This window comes from Trichosurus vulpecula, chromosome 1 (genome assembly GCF_011100635.1).
Source record: "Trichosurus vulpecula isolate mTriVul1 chromosome 1, mTriVul1.pri, whole genome shotgun sequence".
Lineage (NCBI taxonomy): Eukaryota > Metazoa > Chordata > Mammalia > Diprotodontia > Phalangeridae > Trichosurus > Trichosurus vulpecula.
Window position 1 is genome coordinate 77,923,063 of NC_050573.1, and position 19,542 is coordinate 77,942,604.

Below are 19,542 nucleotides of genomic sequence, written 5' to 3' on the forward strand. Positions count from 1 at the left end.
ATAAGAGTCAACACAGTCACTGATAGCCCCCAGTGAAAGTCCTGGTGAGCTATTTTGACCACTGCCTTGAGACTGTAAAATGGTATCTCTACCATAAAAGTATAAATTCTGAAGTCTGGCTAATAAAATAGATCTAACTTTTTCTTTCCTCCAGGTAATAGCCCATGAACTAAGTTTATTCAACACTTTTTTATTGGTAATACATACTAGTTTTAAAGTCTTACAGCAGAAACTCTTGACAATGCTAATAGGAAAAGGGAGAGTTCTATCAATTTTTTTTTAAAGTGTAGCATTTTATTTTAATCATACTACGTAAAGCTTTCTTATTCTTTGCAGAATCAAGCCTCCAGTTCCAATCAGGGACTTGTAAGAAGCGGTGAATGAGGACGAACACCCAGAATACTATCGAAAACAGTTAGATTGTATTAAAGGCAGCAACCAGGGTGTCCCTGTGCCATACAGCATTGGCCGAATCAAAGAAATCTTCTGTTAACAAACAAAGCAATGAAGCAGATATCAAACTCGGAATTTACAAATTTTACAGGGAGGCAGCAGCTATAAACCTTAATTTCTCCAATTTTGAATAGATTTTATTTTCCAGGACAATAATTACATTCCTACTTATTTATAGTGTGGATAAAGTACAATGCTGTTCATTTCTCTCCTGCACACATTTTTCCAGCTTATTTCTTGATTTTTAACTTCGTGTTAAAGTTGGTCTCTGCTCCTGGGGCAGAGGAGACACTGTTCCAACCTTCAGGTTTTTTTGTGCTGTTTTTTTTTCTCCAACACTAGTTCCGGGAGTCTGTAAGTTTTCAGTTCTTCCAAGGTGGTATGATCTAAGGAGAGGTGTGGTCACTCCTCTCCTGGCCTGCGTTCTGGTCTGTGAGTGACCACAAGAATTCTTTTCCACCCTGAAACTGTGACCTGAAACCACTTACAGCAATGCAACAAGTCCTGTACCCAGTGCCAGCAAAGGGGTTTCTGTAATCTTCTTCTGACCCTCTTACTGTTTTGGGCTGAGAGCTCCAGAAGCCATTGTTACTGATTCAGTGCCCCCCAAGATCTGATATTGGCTTGTCAAAGGCATGGCCTTTGCTGGACTGTGCTCTCCACTCTCACCCTAGTGAGACAGACCTTTCCTGCTGACTTTCTAAGTTGTCTTGGTGTGAAACAATTTTCCAGCCCATGTTTTTGTTGGTTCTGCCACTCTGGAATTTGTTTTGAGTCATTATTTTAAAGTTGTTTGGAGGTGAATTTGGGAGAGCTCAGGTGAGTCTCTGCCTTTACTCCACCATTTGACTCTGCCCCAAATGTTACTTTTAAACTACTACTACCTTGGCTACAAATTTGAGTCTTTCAATTTTTGAAAAGCTGTGTGGAATGCTCTTTCTTCTGGAGTGTTTAATTGACCTCTTCAACGGTGGGTCCAGAAGAAGCACCTCTAGATTGGATTGTTCCATCCCTGGGGAACCCACCAGGCATGCCTCCTGATGTGCCCCTTGCACTCTGGTACAACTTAGCAATGATGGGGTTGTAGACCTTCGCCAATTCTTTCTGCTGATGGTCAGATTCTTCCTTCTCAGCAACTTGGTTCTTATCCAGCTAGTTAATTATTTCATTACATCTGTCAAGGATCTTCTGTTTGTTTTCATCATCAATCTTACCTCGGAGTTTCTCATCTTCTATGGTAGCTTTCATGTTGAAAGCATCAGATTCAAGATAATTCTTAGAAGACACCATGTATATCTGCTTGTCAACCTGAGCCTTGTATTTCTTAGCCTCCTGAACCATAGCCTTAGTGTTTTCTTTGCTCAGATGACCCTTTTCATTGGTGATGGTGGTCTTACTCTCTTTGGCTGTGCTCTTATCCACAGCAGAAACATTGAGGATGCCATTTGCATCAATGTCAAATATTACCTCAATTGGAGGAACACTCTTGGGTGCTGGCAGGGGGATTCCTATGAGCTCAAACTTGCCAAGCAGGTTGTTATCCTTTGTCATGGCTTTCTCACCTTCATAAAGCTGAATAAGCACACTAGGCTGGTTGTCTGGGTAGGTGGTAAAGGACTGTGTCTGCTTAGTGGGGATGGTGGTATCTCATTTGCTCAGAGCAGTTTACTTTTATTTTAAAATCTATGATAATTTCAATAGGTAAGTTAAAATAGTTCTACTTGTTTCCTTCTGTGCATTAAAAAAAACTTCTATGACCGTCCCCCACCTTTTTTTTGTTATTGTTATCTTTGTCTTCCCCTCTCCCTCTTACCACCCTCCAAGGGGGAAAGGGCAGGGAGAGAGCTAATCTTTAATACATATGCACAGTTAAGCAAAACAAATAATCATGTTGGATGTGTCTGAAAATATTTGTCTTATTTTGCACCTTGAGTCTGATGCCTCTGTCAAAGTGAGTAGCATACTTTATCATTTGTCCTCTGGAATTACCCAATGAATGTTAAGGACAACAGATCCCTCATAGTTTATGTCTTCAGGGTCAACCCTAGGGAAAGTTTGAAGTTGACAGCACTTTTCTGTTGGTCTTCATCTTTTAAAAACAACAAAACCCAGTCAGGTTGTTGGATCCTCATGCTTTCTGCAGTTAACGACTCAGGGCTACATATTGTAATACCTGGACTTCAGGACCTCTCATTTCTTGCCTTCATTCCCTGTTCTGATTTCATGTATGCGCAAACAATCCTACCTCTTGCCGTACGTATCCCATTTCATCAGGGTTCTAATTACTGTCAGACCTACCAGGTAGCTAATACAAAAGAATCCAGGCTCATGGCTAAGAAGGGTTGCCCTTCTTGGGTAATGCACCTCTTCAACGGGGCATGCTGAAATGAATCCCTTCTGAGAGACAAATGGTGGGTAAGAGGTTAAGTCCATAGGTGGGGCCAGTAGAGATTGGGGGCAGGCTGGGTTTTATGGCACTGTCCCACCACCCCTAGATACACAAAATAATATATTAGAGCTACCTACTTTCTCTAGAAATGTCTTATAATGAAGACTTCATCTCTTATAGACCAGAGAATACCCACAAATGTGCGATAAACAAGATTTGGGAAGATATCAACCTATCATACAGGAGTGATGAAGAAGCTGTTGTGGATTTTAAAGATATTCAAGGTCCCTGTGTTATAAAGTATTGGGAACCCATGACAGAACCTTCTGAGAAATATTCTATCAGTGACTCGGAACACTTTTATTTCCAAGAGGTGATCCTTTCTGTAAATTGATAACCTCCTTGGGGTCAAACTGGGTAATAAGTAGTTGATAGGAGGTATAATTGAATGGTAGAAATAGGATTTAAGATGAGCTTCTCCATGAAAACTTTCAGGTGACTAGATGATCTAGTAGAGAGAACACTGGGCCTGGAGTTGAGAAGACCTGAGTTCAAATTTAGCCATAGACACTTAACTGTGTGACCTTGGACAAATCCCTTAAAAAAAACACCTCTGTTTGCCTCAATTTCTTAACTGTAAAATGAGGATAATAATATTACTTAACCTCCCAATGTTGTGAGGATCAAATTATATAATCTTTGTAAAGTGATAAGCATAGTGCCTGGCACATAGTGGGTACTTAATAAATGATCATTTCCTTCCTTTTTTCATTGAACAGACTAAACTCTATGAAACCATTGAGGCATTTATATAAATAAGAGTACTGCCTTTCAAGGTGGGAGATGCTTCTTGTATCTACTCCTTCAAAGACTTCTCTAGGAGAATATTTCAGGGTAACTAGCATGTCCTTGGTCCTGGTTCTAGTATGCTTTTTTTCTTAGTGGACTTGGAAAAAGGCTTAGATGGCAGGTGTAGACAACCAAGTGGTTACACCTGCCATTTCACCCAAATTTGTCATTTCCAGAGTAATAATAAAGTCAGCTGGATCAGATTTAATTTAACAAGGAATAAGTTCAAGTGCAGGACTAAATATCTTTTTTTGTTTTTTCAGTCCAAGTATATAAGATAGGGGAGTCATAGGTAAGACAAATTCTTGTGGAAAAATCTGTGGTTTAAAGTGGATTATAATCTTGAGGTTTTTAAGGATGAAACATGAGATCCAAGAAGCTAGCCTGAGCTTCAGTTACATCCAGAGAGCCTCTAATGAGGCCAAGAGAGGCAATGGAGTACTTATAAATGGTTGTGGTCAGACCGCATCCATCCTTTTCATTTCTGGGTGACTTCTCTTAAGGACAGTGACAAGATGGATAGAAGAGAGTCAGGAGGCAAAAAGATAGAATGTTTGACACTTAGGCATTAGAGTGTTGATACTCATAAAGGAATATTAGATTGGCTCTACTTTGGTCTCGGGGTCAGAATGCAGACCAATAGAGGAAAGTTGCAAAGGGGTAGAAAGCTTCTATCAACTCCCCAGTTGTCTCCTTCCTCAGGTAAATGGCACTGGGGAATTACTATTCCCTTTTCTTAGCTTGTGGTCTTTGCTTACTGGGGAGTGGCAAACACAGGCAGCCCTTACATTCCTAGTGAGGACATCCCTACTCTAGAGCAGGAAGTCCCTACTTCCTCCTATTGGACCACGAGGATTCTGCCTTTCCACTTTCTGCACAGAAATTTGCTACAGAGAGACTTGCCTTGGCTCTTTTACAGGAGAACTCAATGCTTGTGGGTCATTGTATCACATAATCACTTCTAAAGAGTTCAGACAACTGGCTGGCTTGGTAGTAAGGCTCTCTGTGGGAGTCATTTTAACCTAGAAAATGGCAATATGAAGCAACTTCCTCTTCCCCCTCCTCCTCCCCAGGTAACTCCCTTCAGAGAAGGAGGAAGAACTGATTTTTCCCCTGAGCATGCCTGTTCTGACGCATTGGGGTCAGCTCCATGTATAACCTTTTCTTGAGGTCCTCCCACTCTCTCTACTTTCTATACCAATATGGGGGGCGGAGAGTAGAGAAGGTTTGGAGTCCCTTTGTTTGAAAGGATTTATCTATAGTGAAATAAATTAGTTCATGAAGGTTTTAGTCTAGATCAGGGATTCTTAACTTGGGATCTGCGAACTTTTTTTGAAAAATACTTTAATAACTGTACTTTCAATATCATTGGTTTTCTACGTATCTTAATGCATATCGTCAAAACACTAATCTGAGAAGGAAGCAGAGGCTTCAGTAGGCCATAAAGGTCCATGACACAGAAAAGGTTAAGAAACTCTGGTCTAGGGTAAGGGTCACAGCTCCATAGAGCTCCTTTTCCAAATTCAAAAGCTTAAGATATAGATTATTTAAAAAAATTAAAATTTAACTAAAATTTAAAAAAAACTAAAAAAAAAACAACTAAAAAAACTAAAAATCTATGAAGTCTCAGGTAGTCTTTAGATCACTGAGCTAGAAACAAGTTATCTCCATCCAGTCAGATTTGTATAGTCGATTACTCTCTTTCTCCCCTTAAACATAATCAGGATGTAAAATTCTTATCTTTAAGAAAAAAACCATCATTAAATACAAACAACTTGGAAAACAACTTAAAAAGGCAGAGAAATACTTAATAAAAAAAGCAATGCTGCCCACTGCATAGGGCAATAAAACAGAAGGGAGAACTAGGCAAATTCAACATTGCTCCAATGGCTTCAAGTAGACATAATTCAGTAACTTCCAGCTGCTTTCTGTTGATAAGATGAGTGAGTTAGGGAAATGGAAAATGGTCCAGATGAAGGGCTCCCAGAAAGTCTGCTATCTGTGGCTATGGTCATCTCTGCCCCTATCACTGATTCTAACTCTCTCCCTCCTGCATTTAAAACCGGTTCTGCAAGAAGAAAATGCCATCCTCTAAGTCCACAATAGCTTCATCTCTTTCAAGACTGATGGGAAATAAAACCCACAACTCCCAGGATCTTTAGTTACTTAACCCCATCCCCTCCATCCTAAGTCTTGTCTGAATGTTAAGCTTTCTACAAAGAATCTTACTGGACTCATTTCCGTTCTCCCACAGCTACTGTGATTACTACAGGCCGAAGTTTCTCCTGCTGGAAAACGTAAGAAACTTTGTGTCATTCAAGCATTCCATGATCCTGAAGCTGACCCTCCGATATCTGGTTCGAATGGGGTATCAGTGCACATTTGATATTTTACAGGTAGGCTCATACCAAGATACCTGGGGGAGATAACAAAGGAATATGACACTGATGTCAGTATCCCTGTTCTTCCAATGTTGAAGAAAAAAAATCATAGTATTTCAGAAAATGGGCTAACTTAGGTTTGGGAGCTGGGCTCGAACACCATTTCTGCTATTTGATACCTGTGTGACTTTAAGCAGTCACTTTGAGCAGTCACTTGGTCTCTTAGGGCTTCCATTTCCTCATCTGGAAAATAAGGAGGTTGGTTTAGGTCACCACTGTGGGTCCTTCTAGCTCTAAATCTGTCCTCCTCTGAGTGTTGCTGCCTGTTCTTGTATAACATTTGTTTCTCATGCTTCCTACCGACGGATTAGAATGAGCTAAAGTTTTGGCACTGGTTTAAAACAAAATTGACAGACATAAATGTCTTCATCTCAGTGAGTTGCCTCTCCTAGTAAACTAATCAGCTTCTATCAATGCATGAAGGTCACTTTTTTAGAACTTAAAATATTTCCTTTAATGTCTTAGATGAAAGGTCCCATGTCCATCCAGCAGGTTGGCTTTGCTTCTGACCCTCAGATATTTTTTTTATGATTGTTACATGGACCGTGTGTATTAAGAGCACCAGAGTCAGACTGTCTTGAGCTACCTTAGGGAAACTTTGAAGAAAAGATTGGAGGGTAGAGGAAAGGAATAATAATTAAGCTCCCTGAAACTGAAAGTAGCAAGGAGTTTGATATTTTTTTCTTCCAGCGTTAGATGTTGTTGAAAGCTTATCGTTAGTCAAAGGAAATTAATCAAATATCAAATGAAATCAAATGAATGCATATGTAAATTGCTTTGCAAACCTTAAAATACTCTGTAAATGCTAGCTATTATTATTGCTATTATTAGTCATAAGTAGATGACCTAGAATGATCTACTATGGTCAGAAATTTTAGCTTGGCATCACTTGAGATTTACTATGACTGCTAATCCTGGCAGGGTAAATTCAACAGCAACCTTTAAGACAAAACAGCTGAATTTTTATTCTCTTTTTTGTATGTCTTTTAAAAAAATACTGTTTGTTACGCCAGATCACTCTTTGGGAGGGATAGGGATAAAGGGGGAGCTTATGGTAATGAAAAAATCCCCCCCCCAAATACATTAATAATGTCATTTAAAAAACTACACAGCTGCTTTTTTCTTTTAAGGCTACGAAAAATTTTAATGTAGTCCCACGCTCATAATGGCCAAGGTCTGACCTCAAGGGACTGAACCAAAGGGGTAATTTTTTCCCTCTGTGGCTCATGTCTTGGTTCCCAGTGACTTGGGCGACAGGGTTCCCAGTTCCTCTTATTCAAGCTTTTGGGGGAGTGAATACATAATGAAGATGACAAATTTTGTCACTCCCCCCCACCAAGAAAGTACAGAAGGTACAAGACTTAAGGGACCCATAGACAGATGTAGAGGACATACCAAGTATTTCCAGAAGAGGATAAACTCTCCTTAGAAAGAGACTGAACTCAGAGTGGCCACCAGGGCAGCATTGCCATTCTTATAGAAGCCCCCTCCCCACCAGATTATCTTGGAGGCAGCCCCACTTTCTGAAATCCGTTCCCAAGGAGACACCAAGGGGGCCAATCCAAATAAATGAATACACCTTTGTGTTGCCTCAGTCTCCACATAATTGTTAGTTTTCTTTCCTTTTAAGGAATCAATGCGCACATCTGTGCCCTACTTTCATGTAAGGAAGATCCTTCTGTCAAGAACCAATTTTTGGTTCTTGAATAAACATTTTCCCATATATATATGTATATATATATATATATATATATATATATATATATATATATATATATATATATTTAGTTTTCCTACTCAACAGGTATTTCTTGAGCCCAGAAATACAGGTGACTTATTTTTATGATGGGGTACATTCTAGGCTTGTGAACTAATAAGAACAGGGAATTTCCTGAATAGAAACTTGCTATATCTATACAGGCCTATAACTTATCAGGAACTGAGTCAAGGGTAAGACTTGAACCCAGATCCCCCTGAGATTCACAGTCTGTTATGAATTTCCTGTATCCCATTATTACTGGTAACCTTTATATTTTAATGTCTCTTATTTGGCTAACTTGGTAGAAATGGTGTATTTCTTTGTCTTCTGTGCCTAGGCTGGCCACTACGGCATTGCTCAGACAAGAAGAAGGGCCATCATCCTGGCTGCAGCCCCAGGCGAGAAACTCCCCAAGTTTCCAGAGCCCTGGCATGTTTTCACACCCCGAGCCTGCCAGCTCAGCGCAGTGGTGGATAATAAAAGATTTGTTAGCAATATAAAGAGGTAAAGACATTCAGAACTAATAACCCTTCCCACTAAGAACCAATTTCCCAAAGAAAGTGTGACAAATTCTTTAAGTTAGAGCCTGTTCAGGGTCAACAGGTTGGGGTGGGGCAGGTTGGAGGTCATAGACAGCAAGAAAGAAGTAAGGGGTTTGGAGTAGGAAAGGAGAGGTAGATATGAGAGAAGGATAGAAGGTGACTAAAAGCTGCCATTCACACCACAGAAGAAGACTTCCCTTGTGCTAGACTTAGCTTGGATCGGTCTCATTTGGGAGCATTTGTCTTAAATTCTTTGAAGTATTGGCGAGAGAAGGAAAGAGAGTCTAGTCTGAGGGAATGTCTACAAAAGCAGCATCTTTCGTGTATAAAGATCTAGGGCAGGTAGATGGTACAGCAGATAGAGTGCTAGATCTGGAGTCAGAAAGACCTGAATTCAAATCTGGATTCAGATACTTGGTATCTGTGTGACCCTGGGTAAGTCTGTTTGCCTCAGTTTTGAGGCAAACAGTTTGCCTCATCTGTGAAATGGGAATAGTAACAGGGCCCACCTCCCAGGATCATTGTGAAGATCACATGAGATATTTGCAGAGTGCTTAGCACAGCGCTTTGGCATATAAGTAGGGGCTATGTAGTTATTATTCCTTGGCACATACATCAAATCAATAAACATTTATTAAATGCCTACTTCGTGCCAGGCACTGTACTAAGTGTTAGGGGTACAAAAAGACAAAAGACAGTACCTACCCTCATGGAGTTTACAATCTAAAGCAGAATCAGGTGTGTAAGTGGTTGCCTTTTGTTTCAGGCTGCATTCTGCTCCATTTCGAACAATGACCATCCATGATGCAATGTCAGACCTTCCAGATATCAAGAATGGTGCCACAGAAGAAGAGATTGCTTACAAGGAAGAGCCCGAATGTCGGTTCCAGAGACCACGTCTGTAAGGTAACGTGTTACCATGAAAATCTTGCATGAGGTCTCACAATCTAGGTTAGTGGTTCGACTTCAACCACATCCTTAATGTACTTCAGAGATTGCCGCGTTCCGCCTAGGCCTCTTCCTGGGCCGGGGGTCGCGGGCAGTCCTCCCCGGGGGACCTCTTCTGCTCCTACACCGAGCCTTCGGTCGTCACCGGCCGGCCTGGCCTCCACCCAGACCGGAATTCACCAGACAGAACGCCAGAGGATCTCGCTCACGGTCTTTATTGGTACATCTTCCACGGCGACTGCTCGACTTGACTCTGCTCTCTTCCCCTATCCCCGTACATTATATAACCTATTGCAGCCAATCCAGTGGCGAGAGCTATAACATTGCCTTATATGGACGGGCTTCATCCTAAGCCGGCACCGCCCAGCGATATACCCGGAAAAGCGTTATACCCGGAAAGCTGTAGTCCCTGCCCCACCCTCCACCCAGCCCTAAGCGGCGTCCCACCCCCACCTAAATCCCAACAATTCACCCCTTAAACTAAAATTAAAAGGAAGAAGGGGAAACATAGGGCAGTGCTCACAAAGCGGAATCAAGATCCAACCAACCTGAGGGGTCCTCCCCCACACCTACGGCCCGCAGGGCGCGGTAACCAACCCGCTGGCGGCGAGAAAGCAGGGAGATGCGGGCGCAAAGAACGCGGACCGCAATAAGCAGGGCGAGGAAGGCCGCCGCAGCAGCCAGGTAGGGCCACCAGGAGAACCACGGACCTGAAAGCCAAGAAGGCCACCAGGAGGAGAGGTTGGGCGGGACCCATGGGGAGACCCTAGTGCCATTGATGGCCTGGTACTCCCGCCGAAGGTTGTACAGCGTGTCCCAAAAATCCTCATCCCAGGTCCCGGTCAGGGCCCGGGAAAGGTTGCGGCTGAGCTCGGCCGCGATAGAATAAGGGGCATTCGTCACACAGCCAGAAGAAAGGGGGTTGGACGCAAACGTCCTGGGGGGGGGAACAGTCTGAGGAGTCAAGGTCCAATTTTCTCCCTCTTTCTCCCAAGAGAGAACCGCCGCTCCCGGTGAACGATGAGGAACCCCCAGAGCAGGCGAAGTCCAGGTGTCGGGCACATGGCTGAAAGAGGAAAGAAAAGGAATTAGTCAGGGCTGCTCTACCTCTTCAGAGTCACTAGGGTCCGTCCTGACGAGGACGTCCCGAACCTGACGGAGAGGGACCCAAAAGGGCCCGTCCCCGGCCTGGGGGCCCTGTACAGCCAGGCACCCGCGGCGTCGGGCCACAACCCGACTTGGGCCGTGCCATTGTCCTTGGGGGTCTCTCCAAAGAACTGAAGACCCCTCCCGTGCGCGAACCGGAGGCGGAAGTATGGAGGTGGGGTCTGAGTGTCCCACGAGACCGGCGTAAAAACGGGCCGCCGGTGTCGTCCCGTCTGCGCGAACAGACAAAAAGTTTAGGGCGAAGAGCACGCGGGCGAGGTCTGGGGTCGACGGTCGACGAGGGAGTTTGCCGAACATTTTAGTAAAACAATCCTTCAGGCTGCGGTTGGTGCGCTCGACCACCGCCTGTCCCTGCGGATTATAAGCGATGCCCGTGGTATGTAGGATGCCGAACTCACGGCAGAAGTCCTCGAAGGCCTTTGCGACATAGGCAGGGCCATTGTCCGTCTTGATCTCCGTAGGAACGCCGATGTGTGCGAACGCCTGGTAGAGGTGAGCAATAACACAGCGAGCCGTCTCCCCAGGCTGAAAGGAGGCGCTGACAAATCCCGAAAACGTGTCCACTGAGACGTGGAGAACCCGGGAGCCAATGTGCGTCATGTCCATCTGCCAGAGAGCGTTAGAACTGTCCCCTCTGGGGTTGCGAGCTCTTTCCGGGATGCGGGGGTGAAAGGGGGCGCAAGAGGCACAAGCTTTGACAATGTCTCTGGCCTGCTGTCGAGATATTCCGTACAGATGACGGAGAGATCGGGGGGAGAGGTGCCAACGGGAATGGGCCAATTGGGCCGGATCTTCGGAAACCTCATCCGCGACAGCAAGGAAAGTCTCAGGCGGAGACCGGAGGGCGGCGTCCACAACAGCATTCCCCGAATAGATGGGGCCCGCGGTCGTCCGGTGAGAGTGGACATGGAGGAGGTAAACGCGGGCCGAACGAGTCTGCAGAGCCTGTTGGACCTGTGAAAAGAGTGGGTGGAGCGGTACACCGGGAGAAATAAAGGAGTCTGGGAGGCCAGAAACAAGCTCCACGGCATATTTGCTATCTGAAATCACATTAATAGGCGTATCAGGGAACAACTGGAGCGCCTGAAGGATCGCCCACAACTCACTGGGCTGCACCGAGGGATATGGAGAGCGCAGTCGCAAGCACTGTTGCAAATGGGGGATATACAGCGCCACTCTGTGGTCCTTAGAAGCATCGGTAAAAATCTGGGGCCCCTGTACCGGTTGCGGGCTCACCGGGGACGGGGCGAGGGAGATGGGGAAAAGGGGGATGGTCTCCAAGAGTTTGGGCAAAGGGCCGCCGCCCACCGGGACGTCAAGCAGTGTCACCGCCCACGCCCAGGACGCCTGCATCAGTTCAGGAAGGACGGGAACAAGGTACGGTGCGTCCAGGGTGGGCACACAGCCTAGCAACGCTAGGCAGCGGCGCCGGGCTGCTATTACAAGGCGAGCCAAAGCGTCCAAGCGCCCCTCCAGCGAGGAGGCCGCGCCTGAAACATAGATCCACTCAATTACTCCATGGGCCTGATACAAGGCACCCCATGGTAATAGGCCGTCTTGCAGGGGCCTAAAATAAACTGTCTTATTTGGCTCATATCGTGTCAGCGCGGACGTGGCTCGAGCAATGATGCGATGCAGTGCATCGCGGGCTGCAGGGGTCCAAGCTCGAGGAGATTTAAGGTCCGTGGGTCCTCTGAGAAGGTCATAAAGGGGTTGCATATCCCCGGGGGGAATAGGAAGATAAGAGCGGACCCACTGCACCGAGCCCACAAGTTTTTGAAAATCATTAAGAGTCTTGCAGCGCGCCTCCTGTAGCACAGGAAAGGGGCGCCGCACGGAGGTCTCCCCCACCACCGAGCCAAGATACTTAGCCGGGACCGTAAGTTGGACCTTCTCAGGATCCAGGAACAGGCCCGCACGGTGTAGCGTCCTCCGAACATCTCTCAAGCAAGGGTCCAACAATTGCTGAGTAGGCGCCGCCACCAGGATATCATCCATATAATGAAGAAGGAGAGCTGAAGGGTGGTCCCGACGGACCGGTTCCAGCACCCCGTCCACATGTCTCTGGCACAGCGTAGGGCTGTTGGCCATTCCCTGCGGGAGAACCTTGAACTCGAACCGCCTGTGGGGACGAGAAACATTAGTAGATGGCAGAGAGAACGCAAACTTGGGGGTGTCTTTCGGGTGGAGGGGAATGGAGAAAAAGCAGTCCTTTATGTCCACCACGGCCAAAGGCCATCCAGCCGGAATGGCCGTGGGAGAAGGAAGCCCGGGCTGGAGCTTCCCCATTGGTAACATAATACGGTTGATGGCCCGCAAGTCCACCAGGAGTCTCCAGCGGCCTTTTCCACCGCGTTTTTTAATGACAAAGGCAGGAGAATTGTAAGGGCTAGTGGAGGGCCTAATTTGGCCCTGAAGGAGCAGACCCTGGACAATCTCCTCCATTACGACGAGCTTTTGCAACGGGAGGGGCCACTGGTCTACCCACACTGGCGTGGTAGATGTCCAAGTGATTCGGGGTGTGGGGGTGCCCGTGTCACGATCAGTGGCCCTCAAGAGTTTAAAGTATCCGGGCCGGACAAGGTAACCTCGAGCTGTGCAAGGATGTCACGACCCCATAGTGCATAGGTGAGACCGGTAACGCACAAAGGGCTAAACTGGCCCTCAAGCGCGTCCCGTCTCCAAGTCATAGGCCTGGCGGCCTCCCATGCCTCCACTACTCCTCCCACTCCCTTTACTGGCTTGCCAGCTCGTCGGCGTGGAATTTGAGGAGGCCACTGGTTGCGGGGCAGCGCGGAGCGATCGGCTCCCGTGTCTACTAGACCCCGCACTGGCTGTCCCTCCACCAGGAGGATCATCATGGGGCGGTCCATTGTGATCTTCTCCATCCAAAGGCAAGAATCAGCCTCTGTGTCCTGGAACGGCACTGCCTGAGCGAGGACCTCACCTGGGAAAATATCAACTAGAATAGGGTGTGGGTTAACTACCAGTAACGGGTCACCGGGGGCCAGCACCTGGGTGGGAACGGTATAGCGAGACTGAAAAGGGTTCCCCGTGGCCAGGAGCACTCCTGCTGGCCCTTGGACCGGGATTTTTATTGCCCCCCACGAGGGAAGGGTGGTTGAGTCTCGGGCCGTAAGGACTGGACCCGGGGGGGGCGAGTTGCCCGCTTTCTCGGCCCCCCGTGCTCGTTTCCCGACTCCTGGGTGGGGTTCCTTTGGTCGGAGCGGCAAAATTTCGCCATATGGCCAGGCTTTCCGCAGCGGAAGCAATTTGGGGTGCCTCGTCCCGACCCGCAGCTTTGTGGACACTGGGCCCGAAAGTGACCCAGCTGACCACATTTAAAGCACCGACGGTCGGATCCGGAGTCCCGGGAGACCGCGAGGCGGTTCAAAGCCTCTACCAGGGCGTCATTTCTCGCGGCCTCCTCTTTCAAGCAATCCCTCCGGTCCCGTTCTATGGCCGTCGCCAAGACTTCCATGGGACAGGGAGGAGCGAGGGACATCACCTTTTCTATCATTTGGTCCGGGGTGGCGTCGGGGGGCAAGGCCGCCAGAGCTGTCTTCGCCTCCCCCCGGAACCCCTCTCGGAGGATCTGCTTAATGATGAGTTCCCGGCCCGGCCCTGCAAACGTGCTGTCCACGTATCTCCGCACTCGCGTGGCAAACTCAAGTGCGCTCTCCCCTGGCTTCTGGCGCATATCGGCCAGGCCAGCTGGGGTTCCTGCAGAGGTACGCCCCAGCCTTTGCCATGCCTGTTGATGCACTACCCGCACATCCTCCAGCTCCTGGTCACTAAAAGTGGCCTGTACCCGGGGATCACTGTATTGTCCCCGGCCCAACAACAGGTCTACCCGCCCCGGGGGCCCCCCGGTGCGCGCTTGGAGCGCTCTAGCCTCCGATTCTTTGATAGCCTGGAACGCCGTGTAGTCCACAGGGCTCAGGACCCCCAACGCGAGGTCATCGAAATCACGCGGGGTCCAGACTGTGGAGACAGTCATATTAGAAAGAAGGCGCTGTGCCAACGGGGAAGCGGGGCCATTCTCCTGCACCGCCTGCTTAAATTCCCTAATGGTCTTCAGCGGCAGGGGCTGAAAAACTCGGGTACCATTATCCAGAAATAATGGAAATGCCTCAGAGATTTCTGAGTCCACCACCTCTCCGGACCGCATAGCTTCGCGGATCGCGCGAGGTATCAGAGGAAGGTACCCGCCTGATCTATCCCCCGGGCTGAGCCGCTCATAGCGGCTTTCGCTTTCGCCGTCAGAGTGGGGAAAAGAGGAAGTAGATCTGCGTTCCTGTTCTGGAGGGCGGGGCAGTGGGCGGCCCTCTGGCACACCACCCCTCCCTCGCGCCTCCCCTTCCCCGCAGGAGGGAACCGCCCGCGACTCCTCCCTCGGCCGGAAACCGGCGCCATCTTTGCTGGGTGCGCCCACCGCTCCAAAAAGTCGAACTGCGCCTGAAGCGTGGTAGCAGTTCTCCGAGACTAGTCTTTTCGTCTCTAAAAGGGGCCATTGTCCTGTATGTTCCGCCTGAGGCCGCTCATTTCCCGCCTCCCGCATATCCTCCCAAGGGTACAACGGGGGAGCAGAGGCCGCGGGCCTTGGCCCAGTTACCACCACCTCAGTCAGATCAGTCTCCCCTCCCGGGCCCCCGCCGAGCGGCCGGGTCTCCGTCTGAGTCTCTGCCGTGCTGGTGTCCGGAGGAGGCCTGGGGTCAAGCAACCCCTTAATGGCGGCCATCAAGCCAAAGTCCTCCGGAAGAAGAAAACCCGGGCACTGTTTTTGATAAGACAGCATTTGCTGCTGTAAGACCGGAAAACGGTCCGGCTGAAACCCCGAGTGTATGAGCCACGGAGCCACCACCAGCAACTTTTCCACGAGCCGCTTTAGCTGCTCCGTGGAGGCGGACAACCCCCGTTTAGACAAAGCAGTTCTGACCTGTAAAGTTAATAAGTCCCGATCCTCTGGCCGCAGCAAAGGGAGGCTGCGCGCTTGCCCCATCTCCGGGCCTTTCCCCCGTTACCTGCACGGAGAAGCTGTCTGGTCCGCCCTAGTCGGGCTAGTCCCCCCTACCACCGGGGCTCTTCCGGAACTCTGCAACGGTCCAGCCGTCCTAGGCCGGTCCCTGTTCGGGCGCCAACCTGCCGCGTTCCCCCTAGGCCTCTTCCTGGGCCGGGGGTCGCGGGCAGTCCTCCCCGGGGGACCTCTCCTGCTCCTACACCGAGCCTTCGGTCGTCACCGGCCGGCCTGGCCTCCACCCAGACCGGAATTCACCAGACAGAACGCCAGAGGATCTCGCTCACGGTCTTTATTGGTACATCTTCCACGGCGACTGCTCGACTTGACTCTGCTCTCTTCCCCTATCCCCGTACATTATATAACCTATTGCAGCCAATCCAGTGGCGAGAGCTATAACATTGCCTTATATGGACGGGCTTCATCCTAAGCCGGCACCGCCCAGCGATATACCCGGAAAAGCGTTATACCCGGAAAGCTGTAGTCCCTGCCCCACCCTCCACCCAGCCCTAAGCGGCGTCCCACCCCCACCTAAATCCCAACAAGAGATATTGACTGGCTTACAAAGCCACCTAGTCACAGTTGAAAGGAACCTCAACAATCCTCTCATCTAAGCCATACCTACAAAAATAGCCCCGGGAACAAGGATTCTTAACCTGGAGTCCACAGATAGATTTCAGGAGATCTATAAACTTGGATGGGGGAAAATTGCATCTTTATTTCAATAGAACTTGTTTTCTTTAATCCTATGTGTTTTATTCTATGCATTTAAAAACATTTTGAGAAGGAGTCAGCTTCACCAGACTGATTGCCAAAGAGATCTACGACATCCTGGACTGGAGTGATACCGGGAAGCAAAGTTTCAAGTTCTAAAACACTTTTCAGAATTGTGTTCAATAAAGTCAGAATAGATCCTGCTGGGGCCTGACTGGGAACGGTTTGGGAGGGAACAATGAAAGGGCTAATCTTGACTTTGGCTGCAGGAAATGAGTGCTTTGATGAGCGCTCAAATAGAACAGATTCCCCGGAAACCAGGGTCAAACTGGCGAGACCTTCCTAACATCCAGGTGCACATCTCAGGTGGCACTGTGATCAAGAAACTCCGCTATAACCATCATGATAAGAAGAACCCCTTCAAAGGGGTTTGCACCTGTGCCAACGGTAGAGTGTGTGTGTGTGTGTGTGTGTGTGTGTGTGTGTGTGTGTGTATGTGTGTGTTCTCTGGTGACATTATTCCAACAGGAATCAGTTCATGGCCAATTCTTCATTGATTCTAAACTATCTTCATTTTGTTTTGCTGCTCTGAGATCACCGAGGGAAGGGAACAAAATGTTTTCCAGCAGTTTAGTGTCTTCTTAAGTTTTCACACCCTATTAAGTAAAATTTAACTAGCATTTTTTGACCCTCTTTTATTTAAATTCCATTCTATGTGCCCATTAGCAGGGATACAAAACCAAAACGGAAACTGTTCCTGCCCTCAATGACCTTACATTCTACTGGGGGAAAACAACAGATGGAAGAGTTAGTTACAAAGAGCATGGTAACTTTCCTGGAAGGAGGCCTCTAGCAACTGAGGCATCAAGATAGGTGTTCAGTGGGAAGTAACACCCAAGATGAATAATGGAGAAAGGAAGGAGTGTATTTCAAGAATGGGGATAGCCTATGCAAAGGTGTGGAGATCATGTATGGATAATAGCAAGGAGGCCAGACCTTTACTCTCTCATTTTATTCAATTGGATACCAAGTAACTAAGTACCTCTTAATTTCAACCTGACCCTTCTATTTAGGTAAACCATGCAACCCTGCATGACCTTGTACGTTTAGATTGCATATTCCTTTGAAGCTTATTGTGATCTGTGGTAAAAGATGCTATTCTAAACCCAGCGTTCCATTTCATTGTGATGATCGCTCAAATTAAATACCAAGTACCCCTTTACCACTGAATTTCAGCTTGGTTTTTCTTCCATTCAGGTAAACCATGTGATCCTGCAGATAGACAATCCAACACCTTGATTCCATGGTGCCTGCCCCGCACTAGGAACAGGCACAACCATAGGGCTGGGCTCTATGGAAGGTTGGAATGGGATGGCTTCTTCAGCACTGCAATTACTGATCTTGAACCCATGGGTCATCTGGTAAGGGCATGTCAGTGGGAGAAAGTGAAATATACCCATTTCCCTACCTTTGTAGAAACTTAAAAAATGTTGATAGCCACTACCAATCCAATATTGATCTGTAAATTGAGGTTCACCCATCATTTGCTCATGGCAATGTAACTTTAGAGGATGATCTAAGCTGGTCTTGGCTTTGCTTTATATAAACAGAATGGTGCTTTGGAGACCCAGGGTGTCAGATTCCCCCACCTCTGAAGCTTATTAACTGTAACCCTGGGCCCTGGGTAATTCCTCTGGATTTAGAGGAAAGTCAGACTAGCTTTGATGTTCTTTATTGAAGGGAGCTCTCGCACTGCCACTGGCCAAAATCCCATCCTTCTGTCTTTTTACAAATTACAATGATCCACGTACCAATGGAGAACTCCATCCCAAGACGTCATCTCCAAAGCTTTGTCGCAGTTAAGCGGTGATCCTGCTTTTTGGCCATTGTGTTACAGGAAGGAGACTTGTCAGCAGTCTTGTTTTTCTCTACTGTCCTTTAAGGCTAGTGCAAGTCCATCCTTTCTAATGAAAGGAAAACTTGGGAGCTGATGGCATGGATTCTTGTGTCTGCAGGGTTGAGTACTTCACCCAGAATGTGACCGAGTAGTGAGTGTGAGGGAGTGTGCCCGGTCCCAAGGATTCCCAGATACCTACAGATTTTCTGGCAGTACTTCAGATAAACATAGATAGGTCAGTGTTAACTTCCTATCGCTATTTTAATTGCATGGGGAACACATTTCTGAGGCAATCGGACGATTCTTCATTAGGAACTATCAGGCTTTGCTTAGTGTAATAGACACCTTAACAAAATGAAATATCTTCTTGCCAAGTGAATATCTGATATAAATTGTATTTGGCTCTCCTACCAGGAGGCTTGAGGTGGCCCTGAGGCCTCTAACAACAAGACCCACTCAAAAACAGACTGGGGAATGAATGAGAATTCTACCTTGGGGTAGAATGGTACCCTGATTTAAGTCCTCTGAGACCTGGTCAGACTGCTGCTGTCTCCTGATAGTGTGCTGAAAGCTAAGGTGTTCACAGGGATCTTTCTAGGCACAGAACCCTATTGCACAAGACCAAATTCTATTCCCCTTTTCCCATGCAGGTGGGTAATGCAGTGCCTCCACCCCTCGCCAAAGCCATAGGCCTGGAGATCAAGCTCTGTGTGTTGGCCAAACTGAAAGAGAATGCCAGAGGTAGGTGTCAGTATGGCTAGAGGCTTCTGGTGTGTGAAATGGATTGTGTGCTATTCTATTTTAGGTGTAGTGTATGGTAGCTCAGCTGCCCCCTTTTCCTCCCCTCACTGCTCATCGAGTCTAAGCAGACTATAGGTCATAGAAGGGAAATCACTTGGGAGAGCCTTTCTTCTGGGTGGGCTTCCTTTACTGGGTGTCAGATGCTAAGTAAAAATTGAGAATTTTAATACCGTATTCTGTCTAAGAGAGCAGCTACCATGTGGAGGAGAACTTTGGGCTCTATTTTGTCTTCTAGAGGGGTGTGTGTGTGTGTGTGTGTGTGTGTGTGTGTGTTTGTTCAGCCATTTCCAACTTGTTGCTGTAACATTTCCATATATTTAATATGATTGTTATTTAACCCAAAACATTTAAACTGTCCCACTAGGCAATCATCATACTATATTGTCCCTTTCTAGTCAAACTTAAATTTGTCTTTAATTTGTTTCTCTTCAGGTAAAATGGAAGAAGAGAAGAGGGACAGAACTATCGTGGACTACTTTTCTTAATGAGCCAATCTTTTTATTCCATTGTACTCATGAAGTGCCTACCTCCTTTGCTGACGTTGAGCTGTTTTTAATGATCAAAC

At 47.4% G+C, this 19,542-nt stretch overlaps 1 protein-coding gene across 1 annotated transcript in view; it reads left to right on the forward strand.

Annotated features, from left to right (window-relative positions):
* The window catches only part of LOC118833450 (DNA (cytosine-5)-methyltransferase 1-like), a 79,224-nt gene extending 59,762 nt beyond the window's left edge, over nucleotides 1–19,462 (forward strand). Inside the window, 17 exon segments of the mRNA XM_036740810.1 lie at nucleotides 337–490; nucleotides 492–538; nucleotides 3,017–3,215; nucleotides 3,955–3,959; nucleotides 5,913–6,087; nucleotides 8,229–8,395; nucleotides 9,200–9,330; nucleotides 10,522–10,832; nucleotides 10,933–11,040; nucleotides 11,125–11,504; nucleotides 11,607–11,925; nucleotides 12,154–12,228; nucleotides 16,549–16,726; nucleotides 17,537–17,700; nucleotides 18,295–18,411; nucleotides 18,827–18,917; nucleotides 19,410–19,462. Coding sequence (XP_036596705.1) covers nucleotides 337–490; nucleotides 492–538; nucleotides 3,017–3,215; nucleotides 3,955–3,959; nucleotides 5,913–6,087; nucleotides 8,229–8,395; nucleotides 9,200–9,330; nucleotides 10,522–10,832; nucleotides 10,933–11,040; nucleotides 11,125–11,504; nucleotides 11,607–11,925; nucleotides 12,154–12,228; nucleotides 16,549–16,726; nucleotides 17,537–17,700; nucleotides 18,295–18,411; nucleotides 18,827–18,917; nucleotides 19,410–19,462 — 2,674 coding nt within the window.
* The last annotated feature ends 80 nt before the right edge of the window (nucleotides 19,463–19,542 follow it).